This window comes from Mauremys mutica, chromosome 9 (assembly GCF_020497125.1).
Source record: "Mauremys mutica isolate MM-2020 ecotype Southern chromosome 9, ASM2049712v1, whole genome shotgun sequence".
Classification (NCBI taxonomy): Eukaryota; Metazoa; Chordata; order Testudines; family Geoemydidae; genus Mauremys; species Mauremys mutica.
Window position 1 is genome coordinate 13,070,244 of NC_059080.1, and position 25,569 is coordinate 13,095,812.

The following is a 25,569-nucleotide window of genomic DNA, read 5'->3' on the forward strand; positions in this document are numbered from 1 at the left end:
AGAATACCTGGGCCCAGGAGCGCCAGCAGCCTTTTTGGTGCCCTAGCCAGCGGAAGGTCCCGCCCGCAAAATGGCATCCCCGACAGAGGCGGCAGAAGGTCCTGCCCCCAAAATACTGCTGACGACCGTGGCAGCTGAATATCCGGCCACCGCAGTCACCCCCTCCCAAATGTTAGCGCCCTAGGCAACCGTCTAGGGCGCCTAATGGGTTGCGCCAGCCCTGCCTGGGCCATTGTCTGAGGTAAGCCACTCCAGCCACCTTAGAAAGGTTTGAAACCAGGTACTGGATTTTCCTAGCATGATGAGATACACAGCAGCTAGAAACCTGTGTTTGTCCACTACAGAACGATAACCATAATTAATAACATTCTGCCCCTTCCAGCTGAATATCACCAAACCCCATTTTACAGTAGGGAAAAACAGCGGTATGGAGAAGTTAAGCGACTTGGCCAAGTTCCCACAGCTCAGAGTCACCAGCAGCTGCCATTTTCTTGATTCCCTGTGTCCTCTCTAACCACCAGAGCCCACTGACTAAACCTCACAGCTCCCTAAGAGGAAACCAATGGACATTTATGTTTTAATCTTCACTAGCTTTGGCTTCCTCACATGATCCAGGCTTCCCCATATAGCCGCTAAAATGGGTGCACCGTATGGCCCAACCATAATGCATAGTTGAGGTTGTCTAAAAGGACGGCTTCCCTCAGTGGAATCAGATTGGTGGCAGAGTACCACCTTTCTGAAGTACTTTCCAGCCCCACCGTACATTGTTCATTGTGCTTCAGCATTCCCAGGATGGGCACCATTTTGCTTCAGTTTGCACAAAGTCCGGTTCCTTGTTTATTTGTCTTTGGAGCTGCTGTGGTTTCTGCAAAACGGCTTTCTCAGCTGCCCAATCTCTGTAGGGTTCCAGGTTCAGTATTCCAGATAGAAACCCTCCTTTTTTTACCAATTTCTTTAGCGTGTGCCCAGCTGCCAAAGAAAACTGCTCATGTTGTTAATTCAGTCCAGCAGCCTGTGAGTCAAGCAGCAGCTAAGAGGCAATTCTCCCCAGGACAAACCCTTCAGGAGCCGAGTGTGTTTTGATCAGAATTGGTTGTAATTCTTCGAGTTGCATTACACTTGCTTGCCTCCTGCCATCTCCCACAATCACATTTACCTGTCTGTCTGTGCAGCATGTGCTGTAGAGAGGTTAGTGTGTTTTCTGTATGCAGCAGATTCCTTCCCCAGATCTGATCCCGTTGGCACAAGTGACAGGTCACATAGATGTCCTTGCTCTGGGGCTGGGCAGCCATCTGAAAAGGCAAGTCAAACAGTCTTCTATTTTTTAATTTAGGATTTTAAGGCATGTTAACCAGTGAGATTGTATTAGAGATGTAGCCTAAGTAAAAAGGGTAACTGGCTGAATTAGCTCTAACATAAAGTACAGTAACCCTACAATGTCCTTTTTGTAGCACAGAAAAAGAAAGAGGAGTTGAAATGAGATGATCAAGGAGCAGGGGAGATGAGGAGATGGGGAGGGGTGAAGGAAGGTTGCTGGAAAGCAGGGCAAATCAAAGCCATCCTGAGATGAGGAGCACTTAATACGTCATTAACAACAGAGACCTATGGGGAAAAAAACAGGAGCGGTGACATTTCAGAGAGGAGGGAATTTTGGCTGGTCGCTGCTCCCATGGAAGTAAAAGGCAAAACTTTCATTGACTTCAGTGGGAGCAAGAATGAGCCCTTTAACATGCCAGTGCAGTTAGTGTAGTGATCCTCATTATTTGTTAAGCACCCAGAGCATGCTCAGCCCTGTACAAAATACAGAGGAAAGCTCTGTGTCTGCCTTAAGGAGTTTGCAACCAAGAGAGGCTGACAGGACAGTTCAAACTGGGAGAGTCGGTGTGGGCCAGATCCTGAGCTCCCAATACAGGTAGCACCTCACAGGATTGGGCCCTCACAGTATAGCAAATTTGCATACAAAGGAAGCCTCTCTACTGCGCTGACTGAATCAGCCACTAGTCCCACTACCAAGTGCATTAACCATGTTTACTTCAAGCAACACAGAGCAGCAAGAGCGACCTCTCATGTCTACTCTGCTGATCTCACCATGGTTACAGCAATGCCCCGGGCTGGGGAATAAAAGCCAGCACACATTCCCTGCGTGTGCAGGTCACCTCCACTTGGCATTCCAATGCGGCCGTAGTGCCGTACACTATTTCTAAGTGGATGGACGGAAATACTCCTATCCTTTCCTAGAAACATCAATGTTTAATGTTAGCAGCCTCAGAGTAATTATTTCCTCTTCCAATTTTTTAAATATTATGACCGTGGCAGGTGTGTGTGGGCTGGTGGGTGGATTTTATGGAGGTGAGTGAACAGCAATGCAAACCCTACTGCATGGGGGTCACGTGGAGGGGCTTCTCCAGGGCCCAGGGTCACAGATGGTGCAGTTCCCTCCCTTTGGAGCTTTCCCACCCCTTTTTGCTCCACACCACATGGCAAAGCAGAGCAGCACGTGTCCCATAAGGGACAAACAGACATGCATAAATGGAGTCACTGACGCACAGGAGAGATCTCGAACGGCTGTTATACTGCTGGCCACAACAGAATGATCGGGCGGTGCAGCAGGACAGAGCTGCTGCAGTGACATCACTTGAGAGTCACTGGAGCAGCCTATGGGACCCAGCAAGCTCATCAGGGGATTCATTTTGAAAACACAAATGCTTCCCAGTGGAGCAGGGAGTTCTCTCCAACTATGCTGACCTCAGTGTCTAATACAAGATGACTTGTATTTTCCTCTGCTACTAGCTGTCTGACATCCCCTGCATGTGCAGCATGCGATCAGCTGCCTGCAGTTCCCTTATCTCTTATGAGAGATGTTTTCCTAATGGCACAGGAAAGATACTCATCTGCTCATAATGCCCTGATATTTTTGACCTCTTCTGTCTAGAGCACGTTGTCATTTACGTCATGATGCTCCAGAGGGCAGAGATTAAAATCCACAGGCCAAAGTCATCAGCCAGATGACTGCACAAACTCTCCGTTAGCACAGTGCTCTCTGCCCAGTAAGAGTCAGAGGAAAACAGAAGGCAAAGAAGGGCTCATTATCTGTCGCTCCTTCTGTGCCAATTTCTGCCATGGTTTACGAGCACGTACCCACCAGTGTCTTCAATGGCAGAGCTGTGTGTGTTCTGGGGCCTGCAGCTTGGCTCTGTGTCAAATAACTAATTCAAATAGCCTGGCTTTTGGGGAACTACTAACTGGATCTAAAAGAAGTGACAGCAGCAACCAGGGCCTGTTTCAGATCCCAATTCTAGGCACCTCTGTTCCTGTCCTTGGGACAATGGCTTTAAGCTGCCTTCGTGCTTTCTGTATTGTGGTGCTGCTAGGGGCCCATGGTGTATGTTAGAGCAGCCCCAAGGCTGCACTAAGTTATCCTCAGCTTCCCATGGTTCCCTGTTAGCTCAGTGCACTCCAGCCATACCCCCTTTCCTGCCCATAGCCTTGCCGTGACCCCCTTGTCAAGGGCGGGCAGTAGGGCTAGCATGGAGTCCTCAGACCTGTTCTTCCTGGTCTGGGGAGCACCTCTCCCAGGGGTCTGCTACAGCAGCATAGACGAGCCTCAGAAGAACTGAGAATTAGGCAGTGACAGCAGTAGCTGGGAGGGGGGGCAGGATCCTGGCAGCACTTATTGCTGCTCCCAGGAAGTGGCCGTTAGGTCCCTGAGGCCCCTAGGCGCATGGGCAGCCAGGGAGGCTCCGTGTGCTGCCCTCGCGTCTGCAGGTGCTGCCCCTGCATTCCTATTGGTCATGGTTCCCAGCCAATGGGAGCTGCGGAGCCGGCACTAGGGTGAGGGCAGCACGCAGACCGGAGACCTCCTGGCTGCCCATGTGTCTAGGGGCTGCAGGGACCTGGTGGCTGCTTCTAAGAGCCATACGGAGCCAGGGCAGGCAGGCAGCCTGCCTTAGCCCGGGGCCCCCCCTGCGCTGCCAACTGGAGCCGCCAGGGTCTCTTTTTGCCTGGACATTCCAGTCGAAAACCAGACGCCTGGCAACGCTAAGCTCTTCCGCTGTGTGTGGCTCCCTCCTTGAGCAAGTTTCTCTGCAAACCCTCCTCCCCACCACCAAAAGAGAAATACAGAGTCTCTGCCAGTCGAGCTTGACTAAGAGGTTCAACCCCAGGCCAGGTGAGGAGGGAGCCTTTCCCTCTCTGGTTGGAAGCCCTTTGGAGGAGTGGTGGAGCTGATTATTGCCCTGGTTCAGTGTGTGTAACCCTTACCTCAGAGCCTCGCTTACTCACCAGCACCAAAAAGGAACCATGGACCAATAACAAAGTAGTAGTCCTGTTCCCAACCAAGACTCTCTGGCCTCCAGCAGCTCCATGGGCAGGATTTTCCTCGCGTTGTCACCATCGCTGTCTTCTTCCTCCTTCACCTCTGACAACTCCCAGCCCTCTCCCAGGCTTAAGCACCAGCCCAGCATTGGGGCCTTCATTTATATTCCCTAGCTGGGACTCATCAGACCCAGTCACTTGCAGCTGTCCAGCTGGGGTGGGTGAGTCCCAGCCACTGCTCCTCCACAGAACAGGGCTGGCCACTCCCTAGCCCATCTGACCCTTAAAGGGACAGACTGCCCTGTTACAGACCATCCTTTTGCCTCTGTTTGTACAGCACCTAGCCCAGCGGGCTCCTACATGCTATCACAACACAAATAAGTTCTAATAACAACAGCTACAATGGCTGTTTGGCAGCCTCCAGGAAGTGAGTTTGGTTCATTTCCCAGCAGACATGTGTCTCCAACACAAAACCTCCAGTACCATTATTGGGCACCCTCGTCTGCAGTCTCAGTAGAAGTGCAGGGCTGGACTCGTCCCTCCGGCCAGCCTGTCCCTCCTTATCAGGGTCGAGACACAGTGTTGGGGCAACGTGTGGGGCAGTGCGCACCCTACCAACTGCTTTACGGCTGTGACGTTTCTGAGAACTAGAAGTAAAGCCCAATGGAAGGAGGGACCCAAAAAGGCCATGATTTCACCGGGGCTCTGGAGAGTAGTTTCCCCCATTCTGTTAGCTTTTACCCTCCAGAAGTCAGCTGACTCCTGGACTGTCTGAGAGCAGCAGGAGTGTGCCACAGCCTGGTCTCATTGTGTATGGCAGGCTCTGAGTCAAGAGGCATCAGCCTGACGCTGCTGATGGTGTAGATCAGGGGCTGGCAACCTTTCAGAAATGATGTGCCGAGTCTTCATTTATTCACTTTAATTTAAGGTTTCGCGTGCCAGTCATACATTTTAATGTTTTTAGAAGGTCTCTTTTTATAAGTCTATAATATATAACTAAACTATGGTTGTATGTAAAGTAAATAAGGTTTTTAAAATGTTTAAGAAGCTTCATTTAAAATTAAATTAAAATGCAGAGCCCCCCCAGACCGGTGGCCAGGACCCGGGCAGCGTGAGTGCCACTGAAAATCAGCTCGCATGCCGCCTTCGGCACGTGTGCCATAGGTTGTCTACCCCTGGTGTAGATCCAGCTCTGTGTTAATCTGGAATTAAAAGGGGCAGTGACAACTCTCTGGAGCTTGCATGGCTGCTGGATTTCTAGTCCCTTGGGGAGGATGAGAGGTTATTGCCAATGGGACACTGTTGGCCCCATTCAAGGTCTGCTTAATGAGGAGGCAAATTAAGTGTCCCCCAGCGATTAAACATTTTGGATTGCTGGGCGACTTCAAATGGAAGCTGCAGCCCTCTGTGTTTCCTGTAATCTTTTTGCATGTGCGCATTTATAGCTGGGGGTGTCGCTTTGCTGCACAGGGTGCCCAGTCAGAACTTCAAGGCAGTGGAAGGAATAGGATTCAGGTCCTGCTGCTCCAAAAGCACAAACCACTAGGACTTGAGTTAGAAGAATCTCCATTAGCTGCTAGCAGTATAGAGCCTATGACACACAGTCAAATGGTTCTGATTCCATCCCGCAGACAGCAGTCAGTCAATCTTTCTCTGTCTCTCTCTCACACAAACAGCACATCACACTTCATCACAGGGAGTTTCCACAAGAGGGGAAGTAGGTGCCTCGCACTGATCTTAAAGTCTCTTTCAACGGACAAACGAGGACATCCCCTTTTACAAGCTGTTCAGCCCCTCCTAGAAATATTCAGCCTGTAGTTTAGCCTTGCCCCTTTTGACTACAGTTACTTCGAGTTCGCGCAAACACAGGTTTCTCTCACTTTCATTCCTGTGCATTGCTAACTCCAGAGATATTGCACCATCTGGCTGTTTACGCTCGAGGTGAATCCCTGAAAGTGCCTGGCCCAACTGGTTTTACTTGCAACCCTTCTTTTGGGGCCCACAGTTGTACCTTCACAGGCTGAAGGCTTTAGGGCTGTGGCCAGCGCGTGTTTTTCTGCTCTCTGGGAAGTGGGTGCATTCGGTTTCACATCCCCAATGGCCAAGGTTAATGCCAGGCCTGCAGCAGAAATGAAAAGTCACGTGCAGCAGCTTAATCTGTCTCAGTCGAAAAGGAGGACAAAGGTCCCGCCACAGCTTTTACTATGCAGTAAAACTAACCAGTGGCAACCTTCACACAAAGGAACTCGGCAAGGAGCAGGCTGGTGCGTCTGGAGAGGTGGCGAGAACCAACAGGCCGAGGAGGAGGGGCCCTGCTGCTGGCAGCAGCCCTCCAGGTGCCCAGCAAGAGGCAGGTTGGGAATTCTGCCCACTCGGAGCTCTATTTCCCCACCCACCACAGGAGCAACTGGAAAGGTAAGTGGCAGCCGTTGCAGTGAAAAAGTCACTGCCTGCTTTCAGCTTGAATGGACTAAGCTCCCTTTTTTTTTTTTGGCTGCTGTTATCACTGATTTGCATGTAGGAAGGAGGAAGTCAAACGGGTCCCGGATCTGCAGATCCAGCTGGACAGTGGGTTGTAATGTAGCTGTGTTATCATGCAAGCCACCAAAATCTGGAGAGGAGAGAAAACACAGCCCCTGTCTGGGGAGTTACTATTAAGAACCAGGGAGCAGGTAGTTTGGAGAGGAGGGGCTGGGAGTCGGGGGCGGGGGGGGGGGAATTGCTCTAGCGTCCCTCGGTAAATAAATGGCAGACAGTGAAGTCTTTGAAAATCAGTGATCAGCTGAAGGGTGTGCTGCCTGCAGCCCAGAATCTGCTGCTGCCTGTAACTTATTTCACAAGTGCCTTCCCCCTGAGCACAGAAACTAAATGCTGGTTCCTCTTTGCAACATTTCTAAGGCAGACTCAGGAAGCTCTGCAGCCGGAGAGCTCAGGAGGGGAGACTGGAGGCAGAGTCTCAACGGGACAGGGCACCACTTCTCCACACCCCAGCAGCAGAGAGAGCCTCGACCATGCCTTAAAGGGAGACGGATGCCTCTGGGGGAGCCACAGGAGCAGATCTTGGGGATGGTGAGGCCTGCAGGAGACATCATGGCCAGGATGCAGAAGGAAGAGAGTCTGGAGGTACCAAAGGGCACTGAGCCACATGTGTTGCCAGAGGCCTCCCAGTCTCGAGCAGAGGCACTTCTTGCCAGCCAGGCGCCCAACCCCAAAGTCCAGGCATTATCATCATCCTCAGCAGCAGCAGCAGCAGCGGGGAACGTGAAACTCCGCCAGTCACAGAAGAGGGACCTGATCAGGAGCATGGGCAGGGGCAGCAGAGGTTCAGGGAACTGGGATGTGAGCTCTGACACAGCCAGGCTCTCCATAGGCCGGGGCAGCGCGCGGCGCAGAGGTCTGAAGGAGGTTCTGCTGCAGAGCAGTGGAGCCGAGGGCGCTATGTGGCTTGCAGCTGCTCAGAAGATAGCCAGCAGCAGCAGCAGCCCTGCCTTGGGGATGCAACAAGAGCTGGAGCAGAGGTTGGAACAGAGCCCTGAGGACTTGTCCTTAGCCCTAGACCCCCTCGAGCATGAGTGGATGCTGACTGTGGCCCAGGGGGACCCTGAGAGCATCGTGAGGTTGCTAGACGTGGATCCCAGCCTGCTGAACAGGAGAGATTTTGTGACAGGGTTCACTGCCCTCCACTGGCTGGCCAAGCATGGCCACCACGAGGCCCTGATCGAGGTGATCACCTGTGCAGAGAAGAAGGGCTACCACGCAGATGTCAACATTCCCACGGCCAGTGGGGGGCTGACACCCCTGCATCTGGCTGCCCTGCAGGGACACGAGATGGTCATCAAGGTGTTGGTGGGAGCCTACGGTGCCAACACGAGCCTGCGGGACCACAGCGGCCACAAAGCCTGGCAGTACCTGAGAGCAGACGCCTCCAGGGAGCTGAAGGAGCTGTCAGGGGCTTTAGAGGAAGACCTGGCCCAGCTTGGTGTGTGGAACACCAACAACAACTGCATGTCGTCCAGACAGGCTGGTGGCTCTGGTGCTGAATGGCGGACCCAGGTGTTCCCCAGACTGCCATCCTTCAGGAGCATGTTCAGACAGGCACTTTCATTCTTCCAAGACCTTTAAATTGTCCTTTGTGGCTAAGAATCAGTTTGATGTTGCCTGTGAACTAGGTTTTAAAGAGCAGCTTGGCTGGGGCTGGGGCGCAGGGAAGGAGAGCAGGGGGCTGCAGTGGGGTGGCAGAGGGTTGGTACTGGAGACTTGCTGAGCCGGGACTAACCAATGGCAGCTGGTGCACTGAGATTACTCGAGAGCCATTGGCTAAGGCTTCTGCAAACCTGCACAGGCTTGGAGCCTGCCCATAGATGTTTGTGCCCCATTCCCCTGGCAGGCCACTGTTTAGCAATCGTGCTCGCGTAGCTGGGGGCAGGATTTGCTCTGCAGTAACTATTCTGCTTGTACAATGGAAGCCTCTTACTGTAACAATTCCCCTGCTGCCGAACCTCTCCAGCATGAATGGAGACCCGGAAGTGCAGCCTGCCAATCCCAGCCCTCACGCAAGTGCCCCGCACAGGCCCCTTTACTCAGGTTTTGCACAGTTGGCCAGGGCATGGTTCTATAAGCAGAGCATCGGGCTAAGCGGGCTCCTCTGCTTTGTTTACATGGTTTCCCTGCCTGCTCCAGCGCTGTCACTGAGAACAGCAGGATGGAAAGAGGTGCTGGTTTACCTTTAGTCTTCTGCTCTTGCTGCTTACGGTGTCTCTCTCTGCCCAAAGGCACAAATCACAGGATGGAGTGGCAGAGGAAGTGCAGTCTTGTGGTTAAAGCACAGGACAGGATGGAGAACTTGGAGTCTATTTCTGGCTATGGAAAAAGCTTTTCACATGACTTTGGTCAAGGCACTTCATCTCTCTGTGCCTCAGTTTCCTCTTTTCCAAACGAGGATAACGCCCCGTCCCTACTTCACAGTGAGGGTGTAAGATTAGCGTGATTATTGTCTGCAGGGTGCTCGGAGGGCCTTGGACACGTTAGCAGCGTGTCATTACACATTCCACAGTGACTCACTGAGATGTCACAGAGGATTTGGATTTCAGGTGGGGAATAAGCAGCCACTGAAACTCCGAAAACAAAAATCCTCTTTTCATGACATGTCTCTGCTAAGGAAGAACACGGAGGAAAAATACAGAAAACAGGTAATGCCACTAAACTACATATGCCTTCAAAATGCCCTGGGAAGTATCATGTGCATTTCTTTTCCTAGAAGCTATTTGCTGGGTCAAATAAAAGCTTAAGTCCCCAATTTGACTCTGGTGGTGGAGCAGAGAGTAAATGGTGGAGTGAAGAGGCGCAGCTTGTTTAAGCAGCTCTGGCACTCCCAAAGGACGAACAGAACGTGGAGAAAAGAACGGGAACTAGAAACTCTCAGACATCCTCTCTACACCTGGGTTTGAAGATTTTAAACTATTAAACGGAGCCCTGGATGGGAGGGAAAGGGGGCCAGATTAGGTGGAAGTTACTGTAGGTGGGTTCCATGCAGACAGGGCCGGTGCAAGGATGTTTCACGCCCTAGGGGAAACTTCCACCTTGCGCCCTCCCACGCCGTGTCCCCCACCCTGAGGCACCCCCCTCCCCTCCGTGTCAGCTCCTCCCCTCTGCCCTGAGGCACCCCCCTTGTGGGAATTCCCCTGCGTGCCTCCCCTCCACCCTTACTTGCTGCAGGCGGCCCTCCCCTCGCTCCCCTGCCCCAGCTCCCTCCGCCTAAATGCCGCGGCGACCAGGGCGGCCGAAGATCCGGCCTCTGCAGTCTCTGCCGAAGAAAATGGCGCCCCCCAAATCCTAGTGCCCTAGGCAACCGCCTAGGTTGCCTAAATGGTTGCACTGGCCCTGCATGAGGAAAGGAACTTAGATCAGATTCCTACAGGAAGGAGGAGCTGGTGACACATTGTTCTGAGAAATGGAGAGTACATAGATAAGAACAACAAACTACGGTACAGAGGGCATGTGGTGAAATGACACTCCAGCGAGACAAAGAAGGGCGTGGGTCCTAATCCCCCTTTCTGATGTATCACTGCTCAGATTTGTAAGTATTAAAAAGGTAACTCCTATTCTACTCACCTTCTGAAGTGTGTGTTATTCATCAGAAAAATGGAACGTTGCCCAACTTGTTTTAAGTTTTGGGGCTGCCTCAGAATGGCCTAAAACTAACAGCTGCCCCAACCTTGGTTTCACACAGAATCAGATCTTTTTTAACTGTCCCATTTATTTATAGTGTGGTTCTGCTTTGAGAAGTGCTGTAAAATGGCCTTCTGGAGTTCCATGCTCATCTTCTCTAGACTCCATTTCTAAGGGGAAATGATGTTTCCCTTCTAACTGCCAGCCCTAGAAATATAAGAGGGGCTCTGAGACTCAAGCTAGTTTCTTTCCTTGCTGTGCATCAACTCCAGTAATCAAGATCCTGCAGGCCAAATTAGGCCCTCAGTGACACCTGGGTAATTTTAGAGATTTCAGTGAGATTGCACCAATGTAACTGACCAGAACTATGTAAACAATGATGTGATATAGAATCCAGCTGACTCCTAGTTGTGTTGGGTCTGCAGGGTTAATAGAAATAATGACTTATTTTATTATCAGCACCTTTGATTACTAACTAAACGCAACTAGTCTAATTTACTCTGCATTTCACTCGGCACACATAATGAGAACAGACTGGTCAGTTCCTACTCCACTTAGGCAAAGATTTCCAAAGTTGCCTCGGGGACTTGGACACCCGATTTCCATTACAATTGGTGGGACTTGGGCATCCAAATTCCTTGAGCATCCTTGAAAACCTCAGCCCTGATTTCCTGGTTCTTGTGCATTAGCACATTTTTGCAAAGTCCAAGTTCCCAGGATGCAGAGGAACACTTCTTTAACTGAACTATGATTTATGTTGCTATAATGCAGAAGAGCCTCAGTCCTGGACCAGAACCCCATTGCATTAGGCTTGGTATAAACTGGCAGGCCCTGTCCCTAGGAGCTTTCAGTCTAAGTGAAAAGAGAAAAAAGCAAGCGGCCACTGAAATAATAATCATTTAAACTATGGAAATAGCCCTGTTGGCCAAGATTCTGTACAAGCTCATTTTCACCAAACCCAGTTTGGGCCTAAATATGTCTGGACATTGTCCCTTTAAGGTAGGGTTTGAATCAAAAGGAAGATTCAGTGGGGAAATGTTTTAAAAACAATTATAAGGAGTTATTTTCCCAAGGAAAAGGCAGCTCCCTGCTGAAAGAAAATAGCACAATAACAGTAGTAGAATCAGAGAATTGAAAGGGACCAGTCTGTCCAACCCCCCGCACTCAGGGCAGGACTAAGTATTATCTAGACAATTATCTAATAATAGTTGTACAAAAAGAATCAGTTTAACCTATTGCCTGGACCAGCATTGCCACAAATACCTTCTGAAAGGATTGTCTGGTTCTACTCTCAGGATTGTAAAGTGGCTGGTTTCATTCCAGCCCTGACCCTCATGATGGGGAGAAACTTTGTCAGCAGCCTATCCTGTCAGGTATAATGGCTTTGATCCCTCCTGCCCAGGTTAAGGAAAGGAAGCAAACAAGGAGAGGGGTGGGATTGATGGATCTAACAGGGTTGGTTTTCAGCCTTCCTCAGGGCTGTATCTTCTAAACAGCTGTAGCCTCAAACAGCAGGTCTTTCTCTCAGTGGTTGTACTTATGGAGAGAGAAGAAATTCAAGATTCACAAAAACTTTTGGATTAAAAAAACAAACAAACAAAAAACACATGAGGAACTTATGAGAGATTCCGTGGATAAAGCTTGCAGACACAGGGCTCCTGGAAGACCTCGGAACATGAGAAAACTCCTTTTAAAAAAAATTGGAGACAACTTGCAGCATGCAGTCTCCAGTTAGATTTGAAGCATTTGAATAATTTTTATTAATGCTTCGTGCTCATCTTCTGTTGCAGACTTATCCTCCCCTCTTGATGATGCAGAAATTAGACTCACACATCCCCAGGAAGGGCTGCTGGGAGATCAGATATTACTGATGTGTCCTAAGCCTGTTACAGAACACTAGCCCAATGGGTCTCACTAGACATTTTTTGGTGGCCTTCAGAGTGCAGCCACGAACTCTTCTTGCTGGTGGCCACCCAGATAATTTTTCCTAAAATACTTAATTAACTTTAGGAAAAACAAAAAAAATGCACATAGATGTGTCCAGATCATTGTAATTTTTTATGCAGGCTTTTATTTAACTCAAAAATAATATAGAGTTTTGTCTCTATTTGTTACTAGACCTAAACAGAATAGAAACAAAATAATGCTTTTTGCATGTTCTTGTCTTTTTGTTTCTTTTGCTTTTTTAATTTTTTTTAAAGATTTGCTAGCTAGTGAGTCTGTTTCTGTGAAAAGCGATTTGTAAACACTGCTCTGCCCCCTGATCACTACATGCAATTGTGGTGGCCACAATTGATCATAGAATATCAGGGTTAGAAGGGACCTCAAAGTCATCTAGTCCAACCTGCTGCTAGATGACCAATCCCCAGATCTCTAAATGGCCCCCTTAAGGATTGAACTCACAACGGTGGGTTTAGCAGGCCAATGCTCAAACCACTAAGCTATCCGTCTGCCTGATTAATTCTGCACTAGCCTCACTTGCCTTTGGTAAGTAGGATTTCCAAAATGCCTTTGGAGAGAGAGGTAGTTGTGTAAGGCCCAACAAGCTGCGTAAGCAAAGTACGTGACCTAGCTCAACACATGCTGCACCTTCTCTGCCTTACTATGAACGCCAGTAAAAAGATCAGCTCCACCCTATTTATCATCTTAAAAATTGACAGCGTCTCTGCTGGCCCCACAGGGCATGGTGATAAAGGCTTAAAGCTTCCCCAGGATGTGCTGTACTGCCACCAGGGAATTGAGTTTCAACTCAACTCCCCTAGAAGGGACAGCAATTGCAGCTCACTCCTCTGCTCCATTCAGCACCAAGCTAGCTTGGTCTCAGCCACATCAGCACACAGAAGTAAAACCACAGCTATTTCCAGGTAACCAGAATGTATACACCAGACCCAACATGGTGGAGAGCAGGGGATCAAGACAGGACTCAGTTCCTACTGACACTGGTACTCAGTGTGATCTTGAGCAAATCATCTTGCTGTGTCATGTGCCATGTTAATTGCAACATCTAGTTAAGGGTCATTACTGCAGAGTGCAGGTATTACTGATGACTCAACCAATTATATTCCCAACCGCTATTCCGCCCCACCTTCTGCAACATCCTCCACCCTTCTTAAACTACCAGTTTTTTGATTATGTTGCAACTAGAAGCATTAATCATTCAGTTGTGCTGATAACTGATCAGAAGTAGGAAGAGGAGATAGTCTTCAGTGTTTAAATGTCACTTAAAACCCTAACTGGAAAGATTTTTACCTCCAGTCATCCCCAACATCTCACTGTTGACTTTTTATACTCCTTCAAAATCTTGTGTGGATTAAAGTGACTATCCAAATGCAAATTTCCAAAATTCAGTCTGGCTATTTGAGAATAAAAAAATTGACTGGGCAAGGTTTTCCTAATGCATCACTTTTGGATCTGCAACATAAAACAATTTGTGCACCACAGCTGAATGTGAAGAAGTGGCCAATGCATGTGGATCGCTCTATGCTTCATTTTGGCAATATACACTGCTTGCGATTTTGGAGAATATACAACATCCCAGTCATCAGTCACTACAAAAGGACTTGGGGCCAGATTTTTAAAGATACTTGTGAATCTGAAGATGCAGACAGGTTCTTAAATATCTTTGAAAAATCTGGCCCTTGGTGTACAAAAGGGTTGTATCAGAATAAAGCAAACCGACTAGGCAGAGCGTTAAATATTAGCAAAATGTCAATTTATGAGCACCAAGACAATACAGGATGGAACCTCCTGGTAACTAGGGATTTTCCAGTTTGCTTTAGAAGAGTTTGATTATTTTACTTATTCATGTAGAGTCCTTTGCACATTCTACATGAGTGTGACCCTAACTAGTTCAGCCACTTCTCTTTCTCAATAGAGATTGCGATTTTCTTTTAAATAAGGGCAAGTTCATATTTCTAAATTGCATCCCAAGTTTCGTTGTTAATGTATAATTATGTCAAAAGGGTACAAAAGGGAGATACTACTTTTGCCTGCTCGTTTCAAACAGTACAGATAAGAGATTGGGATGGCAGGGTCTTTTCTCACACACTGATAAATGCTCACATTAATTTCAGTCTTTATTCTCCAGATTACCCACCCGTCTCAAGCAATGCATGTAATAAATTCAGCCAGAATCATTTATTCAAAGGATCAATAATGCTCATATTTATTAACAAACCGGTAAACTGGCAATACAAATTAAGTCAACATATTTGAGCACAGAAATAAAGAACACTAAATGAACAGAGTCTTCATTTTTCAGTTATAATATTCCAGAGAGTCTATTAAAGTCATCTTTCAAGACTGCAGTTTAGTTTGATTTTGGGAGGTTCGGGGGGAGAGAGGGGAGAACAAGATTCAACGTTCCAAAATGGGTCAGTGGTGGTTTTTGTAGCAATGCATATTTCAGGTCTTGGGGCAGGAGAGACACATGTCATTAGAGTTCCCATTAGAGCAGCTCTTTACAAGCCCAGCTTGGTCCTTCTCCAATGTCTCCTTTTGGAGTTGTACCTAAAACAAAAGCAGCACACTTAATAAGCAATACACACTTGACAGGCTGCAACGCAGACCACAATCACATTCAGAATTAACCCACTAGTAAGGAGCTGGAATCTCTTGTAAAGGTTTAGTTGGAAATTTGTCAATTAATTATGTTAATAGCAAATTATTTCATATTCGATTTTTAAACTATTTTCCATATATACTTGCTTTCCTTTTTCACTAGGTATATGAACCCATATTGGTGTAATAACATCAGCAGCTTTAAAACAGGTGAAAGTTCCCAGAAGCAAACTTACCTAGAGACAGCAGCATTGGGCATGGACATACACTTGTGCAACTTTTAGAAGAGAAGACAGTCACAGATAGCCTAGAATTCATGCGTTCAATGCTGGCAGTAAAGAACTGGCTAGCTCTTAAAACATCACCACTAGTACCATTTTTACCAAAACAAAACAGAAGTGGAATCTGAGAACACAAAAGCAGTGCATTGCAGCATGGAGAAAGCACTTTTCCAGGGAAATCCACTAAAGCATTCATTCAAAACCTGCATAACCGAAGGCTATAAATATCATACTTGTACATGTTAATGATTAGCAGTTTCACCAATGCATAGGTGAAATCAAAGGCAATATTAACACAGTTACTCTCAGCAGGAAAATGGCAGTACTCCCACAGAATGAAGCACTGTAATTGCAGCCTGCTTTATCAAATACTTTGGGCAGAAAACTGATGGTTTTGGTGCATTAAGTATTGGAAGACAAAAATAATTAAAATTATGCATTTTAGTAACATGCCTAGAACACAGCTAGATAGGTACTATGCCCCTTTTACAAATGGGTAAACCGAGGCACAGAGCAAAGTGACTTTCCTGAGAACAGAGAGCAAACTAGCTGTAGTGACAGCAATAGAACCTAGCAATCCTGACTCCCAGCCTCCTGCCTAAACCACTGGCTACACTCACTCAGAGAAAAAAGGGGACCCAGCAGCAGCAGAAAATATAAAAGTAAAATATAGAAATATACACATTCAGTTGAACTGAAGTTTTTCCTGCAAAGAGCTCGGTAATTCACTTGCAGCAGTTGAGGATATGAATAAACCTAAAGCACTTTAAGAAATGCAGCCCTTGCTCTGCTGTTCAACATCAAGTGTTGCAGACCACGCCAAAGAGAAATACACTGCGACTGTTTGTTTGAAGTGTTGTTGTAGTTTAAATTTTATTTATAATGAAGGTCTAGATTTTGTCATGGTTATTTTTAGTAAAAGTCAGGGAGAGGTCATGGGTAATGAATAGGGCCCTACCAAATTCACTGACATGAAAAACGTGCCACGGACCGTGAAATCTGGTCTTTTGTGTGCTTTTACCCTACACTGTACAGATTTCACAGGGGAGACTGGTGTTTCTCAAACTGGGGGGCGAGGGAGAGATGGCCTGACCCAAAGGCAGTTGCAGGGGGGTATCAAGGCTATATTAGGGGGGCCACCCCTAATTCTACACTGCCTTCAGAGCTGGGTAGCCAGAGAGCGGCGGCTGGTGGCTAGGCGCCCAGGCCTGAAGGCAGCGCCCCGCCAGCAGCAGCGCAGAAGTAAGGGTGGCAATACCATGCCGTGTCGCCCTTCTGCACTGCTGCCTTCAGAGATGGGCAGCCAGAGAGTGGCAGCTGCTGATTGACGGCCCAGCTCTGCAAGCAGCAGTGCAGAAGGAAGGATGGCAATATCATACCATGCCCTCCTTCCTTCTGCACTGCTGCTGGTGGCGGCTCTGCCTTCAGCCACCGCCCTCCAGCTGCCCAGCTCTGAAAGCAGTGCCACTACCAGCAACAGTGCAGAAGTAAGGGTAGCAGTACCACAACCCTCCCCCTTACAATAACCTTGCGACCTTCCTCCCCGACAACTACTTTTTGGATCAGGACCCCTACAATTACAACACTGTGGGCTTGGCTACACTGGAGAGTTGCAGCGCTGGTGGTGGGTTTACAGCGCTGCAACTTAGTAACTGTCCACACCTGCAAGGCACATCCAGCGCTGCATCTCCCTGGCTGCAGCGCTGGCCGTACACCTGATCTGCCTCAGGTATAACGAGTGCAGCACTGGTGATGCAGCGCTGGAGAGCAAGTGTAAACAGTGATGAATCTTACTAGGCTGTAACTGACCTCCGGAACCTTCCCAAAATGCTTTAAGTACCAGATAACATTCTTTGTTTTGTTGTGATGCCTCTCTTTGTTTTGTTGGGGGAGGGATAGCTCAGTGGTTTGAGCATTGGCCTGCTAAACCCAGGGTTGTGAGTTCAATCCTTGAGGGGGCCACTTCGGGATCTGGGGCAAAAATTGGTCCTGCTAGTGAAGGCAGGGGGCTGGACTCGATGACCTTTCAAGGTCCCTTCCAGTTCTAGGAGATTGGTATATCCCCAATTTTTGTTGTTGTTGTGAACTCCAGGCTCCCGAGCTGCATATCTAAAAAACAAACACAGCTCCTCTTTGCTGGAGCAGAGGCAGGCAGGGGAATTCCTTTGGAATGTGCACAGCTAGTGTTTGCTTGAGGAGAGAGATAATTTGCTAGAGAGAAGGGGGGGGGAGGAGGGGGTCCATTTTGAAACAGCTGCTTATGTGGTCTGAAGGCTATTAGCATTTAGTGAATAAGAGAGGGGTGGGGGAAGGGGTCGAAAGTTTTAAAATGATTGAAGGTTGGTGCTGTGTATCTTCCAGTCCTTAGAACTTGCAAGGCAGGGAGCTCACAAAAATCGGCTCCAAAAATCCACTCTGTCTCCCCCACGCTCCCTGTCACACTCCACTCCACCCCACCCCCCTTTTGAAAATCACGTTGCAGTCACTTGAACGCTGGGATAGCTGCCCATAATGCACCACTCCCAGCAGCGCTGCAAATGTGGCCACAATGCAGCGCTGGTAGCTGTCAGTGTGGCCACACTCCAGTGCTTTCCCTATACAGCTGTACGAAGCCAGCTGTAACTCCCAGCGCTGCACACCTGCAAGTGTAGCCATGGCCTGTGAAATTTCAGGATTAAATAGCTGGAGTCATTAAATTTATGATTTTTAAAATCCTGTGACCGTGAAATTGACCACAATGGACTGTGAATTTGAACAAAAATTCACAGGAGCCCATGACATGTGGCTTTACTTAAAAAAAAAATAATTGGGGGGGCCTCCCTGAAGGGCTGGGGGGCACACAAACCTGGCTCCAGTGAGTGCAGCCAGCGGGGGGTCAGGAGGCACACAGCCCCAGCTCCAGCACAGGGGGTGGTGGAGTGCACAAGGCCCCAGCCGAAGCCGCGAGGCGGGCGCACGCACGTTCGCACAGTCCCGGCTCCAACCGCAGCCAGGGGAGAGGGATGGACAATCCCGGCTCCAGCTGAAGAAAGTCACAGATGTCTGATAAAGTCATTGAATCTGTGACTGCCATGACCTCCATGACTAAAATGTCTCCTTACTTATAATTTAGCACAAGTACCGACATGCAATACATGTGAGCAACAATGGACAAACACAAGTACAGTATTTCAGTCTACATATGCATTCTGGTAATGATTTGTGGTTACAAATCATCCAAACTTTATGTATTAGCCCATCACCATCCACAGACCTTCAGTGAAGGAAGTTCTTTAGTAGTAAGGTTCTCCAGACACTGTATTTCAGGAACAGGAGATGGATGCCCTCGGGGTAATCACAGATGCGTTTTCCTCACAACACATCCATGACTACAAGACTCTTTGATCCACCTGCCACTATTCATAATGTAGATGGTGCTTGTATAACAAGGGGCTTTGGTCAGTACAGCTGTGTCAGTCATGGACCTTCACAATCCCAACCAACATAGCTATGCCAGCAGAAGTGTGTAATTTTTTTGATCAGGTATGGCAGCGAGCGGTGAACTCTCAGAAAGCAATAGCTGTTTTTACCTGATCTTATTGCCAGTTTTCATGCGAATCCACTGTGGGATGGGCCGGTTCTGTTTTTGCTTCTTGGCAAGGAATCGCTTGATCTTGAATGTCTTGTGGGACGACTGCGGATGAAAAGATAAAGGGAAGACATTGGAGACACTCTCCCCTATAACAAGTTGCATTTAGAGACCTCCCTACAGATGCAGCCTGAGAACTTGTGAGAACTTGCCTACACACAGAAATATCAGTGGTAACTAATGAGACACGGGTAAACAGATTGAGGTCAACTGGTGATCTGTGCATGTGGACACCCTGCATCAGTTTCAACCTATTCCAAGCTGCACTGGTTCAGTTAAACAGACTGAGTCACACACTTAAACGAATGTAACCAGGCCTGACAAACACGGAGCTGACGGTGACCACAGAGGGAGCAGTGGTACCTAAAGGGCTCAGTAGTGTGACACTCAGTAGAGCTTCCCCTGACTGTTAGCTAGTGAAGCAGCTTATAATGGGTGGCGCCCATGATCCCTGTCTGGCTGTCACTGGCTCTCAGCTAGCCGGACCCGACATTTCGGGAACAGTGGGCGTCCCAAACTGTAAAGCCCCCAAACCCTGGCTCCATACCCAACGCTACCACTCATTTCCCAGTGTGGGGGGCTATGTACAGTACAGGGCGCTCAACCCCCCCTCAAGGAATCATGGCCACGTGTATTAGCCTAGTGCTCCCCCACCAGCCAGCCAGCCTCCTTCCCCTGCTGAGCTGGGGGTTGGGGGGTGGCCCCAATCCCCGGCCCTATCCCCGCAGCAGCGGGGGGCAGGAGGGCACCGAGGCACAGGACATGGGCTGGCGGCACCAGGCCCTAGGAGGCGGCGGGTGACTCCAGCCCGGGCGGGACAGACCCCCACCGGGGGCCGCGCTCGCCGGCCTGAGCCTCCCGCCAGGCGCCCGCTCGGGCGAGCCGTGGCTGCCCCGGCTAGGAGCCGGGAAGGGGGCGGCCCCTGGCCAAGAGGCCCCCCGCCCTCCAAGCCTGTCCCACCCCCCGGTTCCACGCGGGGGGGGGGCCCGCAGGCCCTGGCCCCGGAGCCGGGCGCGGATCGGCCCGCGCAGCAGCGGATGGGGCTGGATTGTCTCACCATGGTGCGGAGCCAAGAGCCGGTCGCTACAATGGCGGCGCAGGAAAGGAGCGGGCGGGGCTAGGGAGCAAGGGATGATGGGAAGGCGGCCTCGGGAACAGCGACACCCAGCGCCTCCCCGGGAGTACTGCAGCCTCGTCTCTCGCTCACTCGCCTGCTCCGTGTTAAAGAGACAGCGTCTAAGGTGCAGGATCCCAAGCTCTCTGAGCAGCCAAAGCTGCTGACACAGCCGCTGTAAGCAGCCCCAAAGACCGAGGCCATCTGTCTTGTTCAAACCACTCCCTTCGCCCCCAAGCTGATTACTCTCAATGTTGTTTTGGTAGGACCTACCAAAACCAAGGGGACAAGGCCAGGGGCGGCTCTAGGAATTTGGCCACCCCAAGCACGCCGGTCCCGCGGCTCCGGGGGACCTCTTGCAGATGTGCCTGCGGAGGGTCCGCTGGTCCCGCGGCTCCGGTGGAGCAGAGGTCCACCGGAGCCGCGGCAGCAGCGGATCCTCCGCAGTAGGTGTAGGTCCGCCGGAGCAGCCTGCCGCCCTGCCGGCAAAATGCCGCCCCAAGCGCACGTTTGGCGTGCTGGGATCTGGAGCTGGCCCTGGACAAGGCCTTAATGCACTCTTGTTTCTTGAGTAAATCTTTTGTTTTCTTAAAATACAACAGAAGTCACCATCCAAAAAATGCTTTTTTGGTGGAAATTTAAAAAAGCGATACATTAGCAGTTTTTAGACAGTTTGCCTTACACAGTTGTCACTTCATTGTGAGCTTCTCAGGGCAGGGGCTGTGTCTGCTTCTGGCACAGGACTTGTGTGGAATCAGCCCTTTCCAACTAGGCAAGGTCACACCAGTATTTGGATTTGGCAAACTTAGGCCTTGTCTACACTAGCAAGTTTCTGCGCAGTAAAGCAGCTTTCTGCGGTGTAACTCCTTAGGTGTACACACAGCCAAGCCACTTAGTGCACAGAAACTGTGCAGTTGCAGTGCTATCAAAAAAACACCCAACAAGAGGCATATAGCTTTCTACGCCGGGGCTACAGTGTAGAGATCGTGGTCGATTACAGTGCTGTGATTGGCTTCTGGGAGGTGTCCCACAATGCCTGTCCTTGCCTCTCTGGTCATCAGTTTGAACTCTACTGCCCTGCCCTCAGGTAACCAACCATGAGGCCCGCCCCTTAAATTCCTTGGGAATTTTGAAAGTCCCCTTCCCGTTTGCTTGGTGAGCAGTGGTCTCAGTGCATCTTTCCAGGTGACCATGTCTGCTCCACACACCAGGCGATCCTCCGCTTGGAGCAATGCTGAGCTGCTGGACCTCATCAGCATCTGGGGAGAGGAGGCTGTCCAGTCCCAGCTGCACTGCAGCCATAGAAATTATGATACCTACAAACAGATTTCATGATGCATGACAGAAAGGGGCCATGACTGGGACACAGTGCAGTGCAGGGTTAAAGTGAAGGAGTTGCGGAACACCTACCACCAGGCGTGGGAGGCAAACTGCCACTCCAGTGCTGCGCCCATGAGTTCCCGGTTCTACAAAGAGCTGGATGTGATACTCGGTGGCTTGCGTGCCAGTCGAGACTGGACCGAGGCAAGAGGAGGAAATCTTGGACGAGGATGTGGAGGTGGAGCAGGACCCAGAGACAGAGGATGACTAGGAGGTCAGAGATGCATGCAGCCAGGAGCTTTTCTCTACTCTGGAGGAGGCTAGCCAGTCAGAACAGTTGGAGCTTAGTGAAGTGCAAACAGGAGCGGAGACCCTGGGTAAGTGGCTTTGATTTTGGGAATTTTGATGAGGGCAGGAGGGTTGCAGAAAGTAGGCTTGTGTCTGTATGATGCGCGTACTACCACATGCCTTGTCTGAGCGGCAGAACAGGGTGTTGATTGACTCCCTCACTTCACGGAAATCTGCCTCAGAGATCTCCACAAAACTCTCATGGAGCTACTGGTTCTTCGGCAGAGCTGCTTTGTTTCTTGCCTTATGAAAGGTAACTTTCCTGCACCACTCTGCTGTCACTGGGAGTGGAGGGGGAGGGGGCATTGCTGCACACAGGTGAGCCGCATAAGGGCCAGGGTGGAAGCCCTTGGAGAAGACCCTCCCTTGATTCCTCGCTTATCCTCAGCAGTGAGATATCTTCCATAATGAACACAGGCTGTGGAAAATGTGGGGACAGTAATGATTATAAGACAAACACCCCCCCGCTACACACACATACTGCTGGCTCTCCCCAAAAGCCACGTGCCCAGTGTATAGTATGGTCCTGGAACACTGATTTCCCCTGTCCCTGTGGTTACTCACCAGTTTGGGGGTCTTGTGGGGGTCTTTTACAGAAGCAATACTGCTTCTGTAAAATGTTGCAATTTGGCTTCACAGATATGACTTTGGGAGCCCAGCCTCCATCTTTGTTACGCTGGCTGAACGGCTGCGCGGAATTAGAAAGAGGTCATGATGAACTAAAGAGGACTTTCTGCATGATGTCATGCACTCTGCCGCCGAAAAACAAGAATTGAAGGAGTGGCAGGACAGCGAGAAGAGGGACCAAAAGGCGAACAGAGCACGCCAGAACAAAGCCATGGAGCAGCTCTTAAACATTATGGAGCACCAAGCAGACACAGTCCAGGCACTACTAGCGCTGCAAACCGAGCAGCTCTGCGCCCACCCTCCCGTTGCAAAACTCTTTCCCATGCGGCCTCCAGACACTGGCAACACACTCTTATCAACCTCCTGGCTCCAGTCTGTACCCATCTGCATTCCACTCCTGCCCCATTACAGTCCACCCCTGCGGACTCCCAGTACTCTCTGCACTCATCCCTTTGCAGTTTAGCCTTGATGAAGTACATTACCCGCTACACTGTACTCCAAAGGACAAGGTTGCATGTGATACCTGGATATACACAAATCTTCAGCCGTCCCGGGACCACACCTCCTCCTGGGATCCTCCCTTCCCCCATCCCCCACATTGCTGATGGGTTTTTTTGTTTGTCTCTCTCCTCCGGTTGTTGATTTTGAATAAAAATTTTGTTTTGGCTTGAAAGCAATCTTTATTCCATCAATTGAAAGCAAACAGAGCCCTGCAAAGCAACCAGCAATTTTCTTAAACCTTCACAGTGCATCGTCTGCACCAATCACAATCACCTCCTAGCAGTACAAGCACTGCACTCCTGAGTATAGCAACAAACATGAGTAGCTTTCAGCTTCAAATTGCTGCCTCAAGGCATTCTTGATCCTTGGCCCAACGCTGTGCCCCTCTAATAGCTCTGGTCTCTGGCTGTTCAGATTCAGTCTCCAGGCAATGAGCCTCAGGAGTCCAGCCCTGAGTGAAGCTTTCACCCTTTCTTTCACAAATATTATGGAGTGTATAGTATGCAGCTATAAGCATAGGAATATTGTCATCAGCCAGGTCCAGCCTCCCATATAGGCACCGCCAGCAGGCCTTTAAACAGCCAAAAGCACACTCAACAGTCATTCTGCACTTGCTGAGCCTGTCATTGCACTGCTTCTTGCTACTGTCAGGTGCCCCGGGTATGGCTTCATAAGCCACAGCATTAAGGGATAGGCAGGGTCTCCCAGGATCACAATGGGCATTTAGACTTCCCCTACGGTGATCTTCTGGTCTGGGAAGAAAGTCCCTGCTTGCAGCTTCCTGAACAGGCCAGTGTTCCGAAAGATGCGTGCATCATGCATCTTTCCACACCAGCCTGCGTTAATGTCCATAAAACGCCCACGGTGATTCACAAGTGCCTGGAGAACCATAGACAAATACCCCTTGTGATTAATGTACTCAGTGGCTAGGTGGTCTGGTGCCAGAATTGGAATATGCGTGCCATCTATTGCCCCTCCGCAGTTAGGGAAGCCCATTTGTGCAAAGCCATCGACAATGTCACACACATTGCACAGAGTCATGGTCTTTCAGAGCAGGATGCGATTAAAGGCCTTGCACTTTTTGCAACTCCAGTAGTTAAATTTCTGCTTTCCTAAACTCCTGGATTTTATTTTACAAATATAAACTACTGTGCAGTGTTGCTCTGTGCTTTGAAATAAGCTGATGTTGCACCCTTGAGCTAGCTGCTTTGCAAGAAGTGATCTCTGTGTATTCAATGATTTGGAGATCAGTTTGTGGAGTGCATGAAGTGCTTTAGGATCATAGTGGACCAAAGGAGCTATGGAAATGTAAGCTATTCTTTGCTGCTGTCTTGGGTAACCTATGCTTTGCTACGTGTCATATAGAATTTGCTGAGAAATATCAGTGTCCTAATTGTGGTTCAGGAAAGGTGAACTTGTTACTACAACCTCTTTACAGCAGTAATCAAGTTACTGTCTACCTTTGTAGGGAATAGATCACTAATCACAGCCTTAGCATGAGAGGGGTCAAAAGGAAGATATATTTCAAGATGAGCATTTAAAAGCTTAAAGGCAAACATTTCCTCCCTACAAAAAAAAAAAAAACTCCCACAGAATTCAGGGCCCATTCCAATTTTCTACCAATTATATAGCCACTCTGCAGTCAATGTTAAGAATATCAAAATCACAACAATCAACAATCAATTTAGCTTAACAAAGAGAAGGTTAAGGATTACAGGTAATATGGATCTACACGGGGAACAAATATTTAACAGGGGTCTTCTGTCTAGCAGAGAAAGGTATAATAGGATCTAATGGTTGGAAGCAGAAGCTAGACGGACTGGAAATAAGGCATATGTTTCTGACAGTAATCAATCACTAGGAACAGCTGACCAAGGGTCATAGTGGATTTTCCATCACATACACAATTTTAAAATAAAGATTGGATGTTTTTCTAGAAGTTCTATGTCCCGTTATACTGGAGGTTATGCTAGATGATCACAATGGTCACTTTTGGCCTTGGAATCTATGAAACCACACTGGGTCAGATGAGTGGTCCAGCTAGTCCAGGTTCCTGTCTGCCAGTAATTGTACCAGATAGGAAGTCGAAAGAAAGTATGTGACGAATAATTATGGGATAGCCTGTTGAGTGATTGTGGTAAAACATCTGGCTCTGGTAAAATGAGATCCAGCAGAGCAAATGTAAGCAAGGAAAGGAAAAGTGTTACTAGTTACAGACATTTTATCTTCAATGGTTAAACAATAATTTAAACACAATTTGCGATGAAAATTGATTACCTTGAAAGATTCCAACACTGACTACATTATATGGTACCTCAGAAATATAAAGCACTATGCTTTTTCAAAAGCTTTTGCAAGCTTTTGTATTTAATTCAAAGATCTGTATATAGCTGTCTGAAAGGAAAGCACCTACATTCAGTTGAAGAGAATAGCATTAAGTTATTTATGATTACAGGGGTGCAGCAACAGGAATGTAGAGATCAAACTTCTTCAACCCTCCTTATTCCCATGTACTATTAAGAAAATATCATTGGGCCCCACCCTCTTGCTGTGTCATCTTTGATTAAGATCAGCCAGCCAGCAAAGAAATAAAGAAGAGGATTATGGCTCTTCCCTAGCTGTTAACAGAAGTGGAGATTTTTTTTTTTAAAAATGTTAGATTCCCCAACTTTTCTCCTAAGAGGCCAAAGGTGGGGTTATTAGTAGTA

At 48.8% G+C, this 25,569-nt stretch overlaps 2 protein-coding genes and 1 non-coding gene across 4 annotated transcripts; 1 reads left to right on the forward strand and 2 right to left on the reverse strand.

The window, feature by feature from the left end:
• Positions 1-6,451: 6,451 nt before the first annotated feature.
• On the forward strand, positions 6,452-15,735 carry SOWAHD (sosondowah ankyrin repeat domain family member D). Of its 2 annotated transcripts, none has more exons than XM_045031274.1 (3): positions 6,452-6,729; positions 7,213-10,390; positions 15,206-15,735. In XM_045031274.1, the coding sequence occupies exon 2, from the start codon at positions 7,345-7,347 to the stop codon at positions 8,434-8,436; it is 1,092 nt and encodes a 363-aa protein (XP_044887209.1). In that variant the 5' UTR covers positions 6,452-6,729; positions 7,213-7,344; the 3' UTR covers positions 8,437-10,390; positions 15,206-15,735. The 2 variants fall into 2 exon arrangements, with proteins under 2 accessions (XP_044887209.1, XP_044887210.1); XM_045031275.1 differs by having other exon boundaries at positions 7,213-9,503.
• RPL39 (ribosomal protein L39) lies at positions 14,623-20,136 on the reverse strand. The gene is made up of 3 exons (XM_045031276.1): positions 20,009-20,136; positions 18,893-18,996; positions 14,623-14,991 (listed from the first exon to the last, which is right to left on the reverse strand). The coding sequence occupies exons 1-3, from the start codon at positions 20,009-20,011 to the stop codon at positions 14,943-14,945; spliced, it is 156 nt and encodes a 51-aa protein (XP_044887211.1). The 5' UTR covers positions 20,012-20,136; the 3' UTR covers positions 14,623-14,942.
• LOC123378132 lies at positions 15,555-15,686 on the reverse strand. The gene has a single exon (XR_006582474.1). It is a non-coding gene; the product is annotated as a small nucleolar RNA SNORA69 (small nucleolar RNA).
• Positions 20,137-25,569: the final 5,433 nt, after the last annotated feature.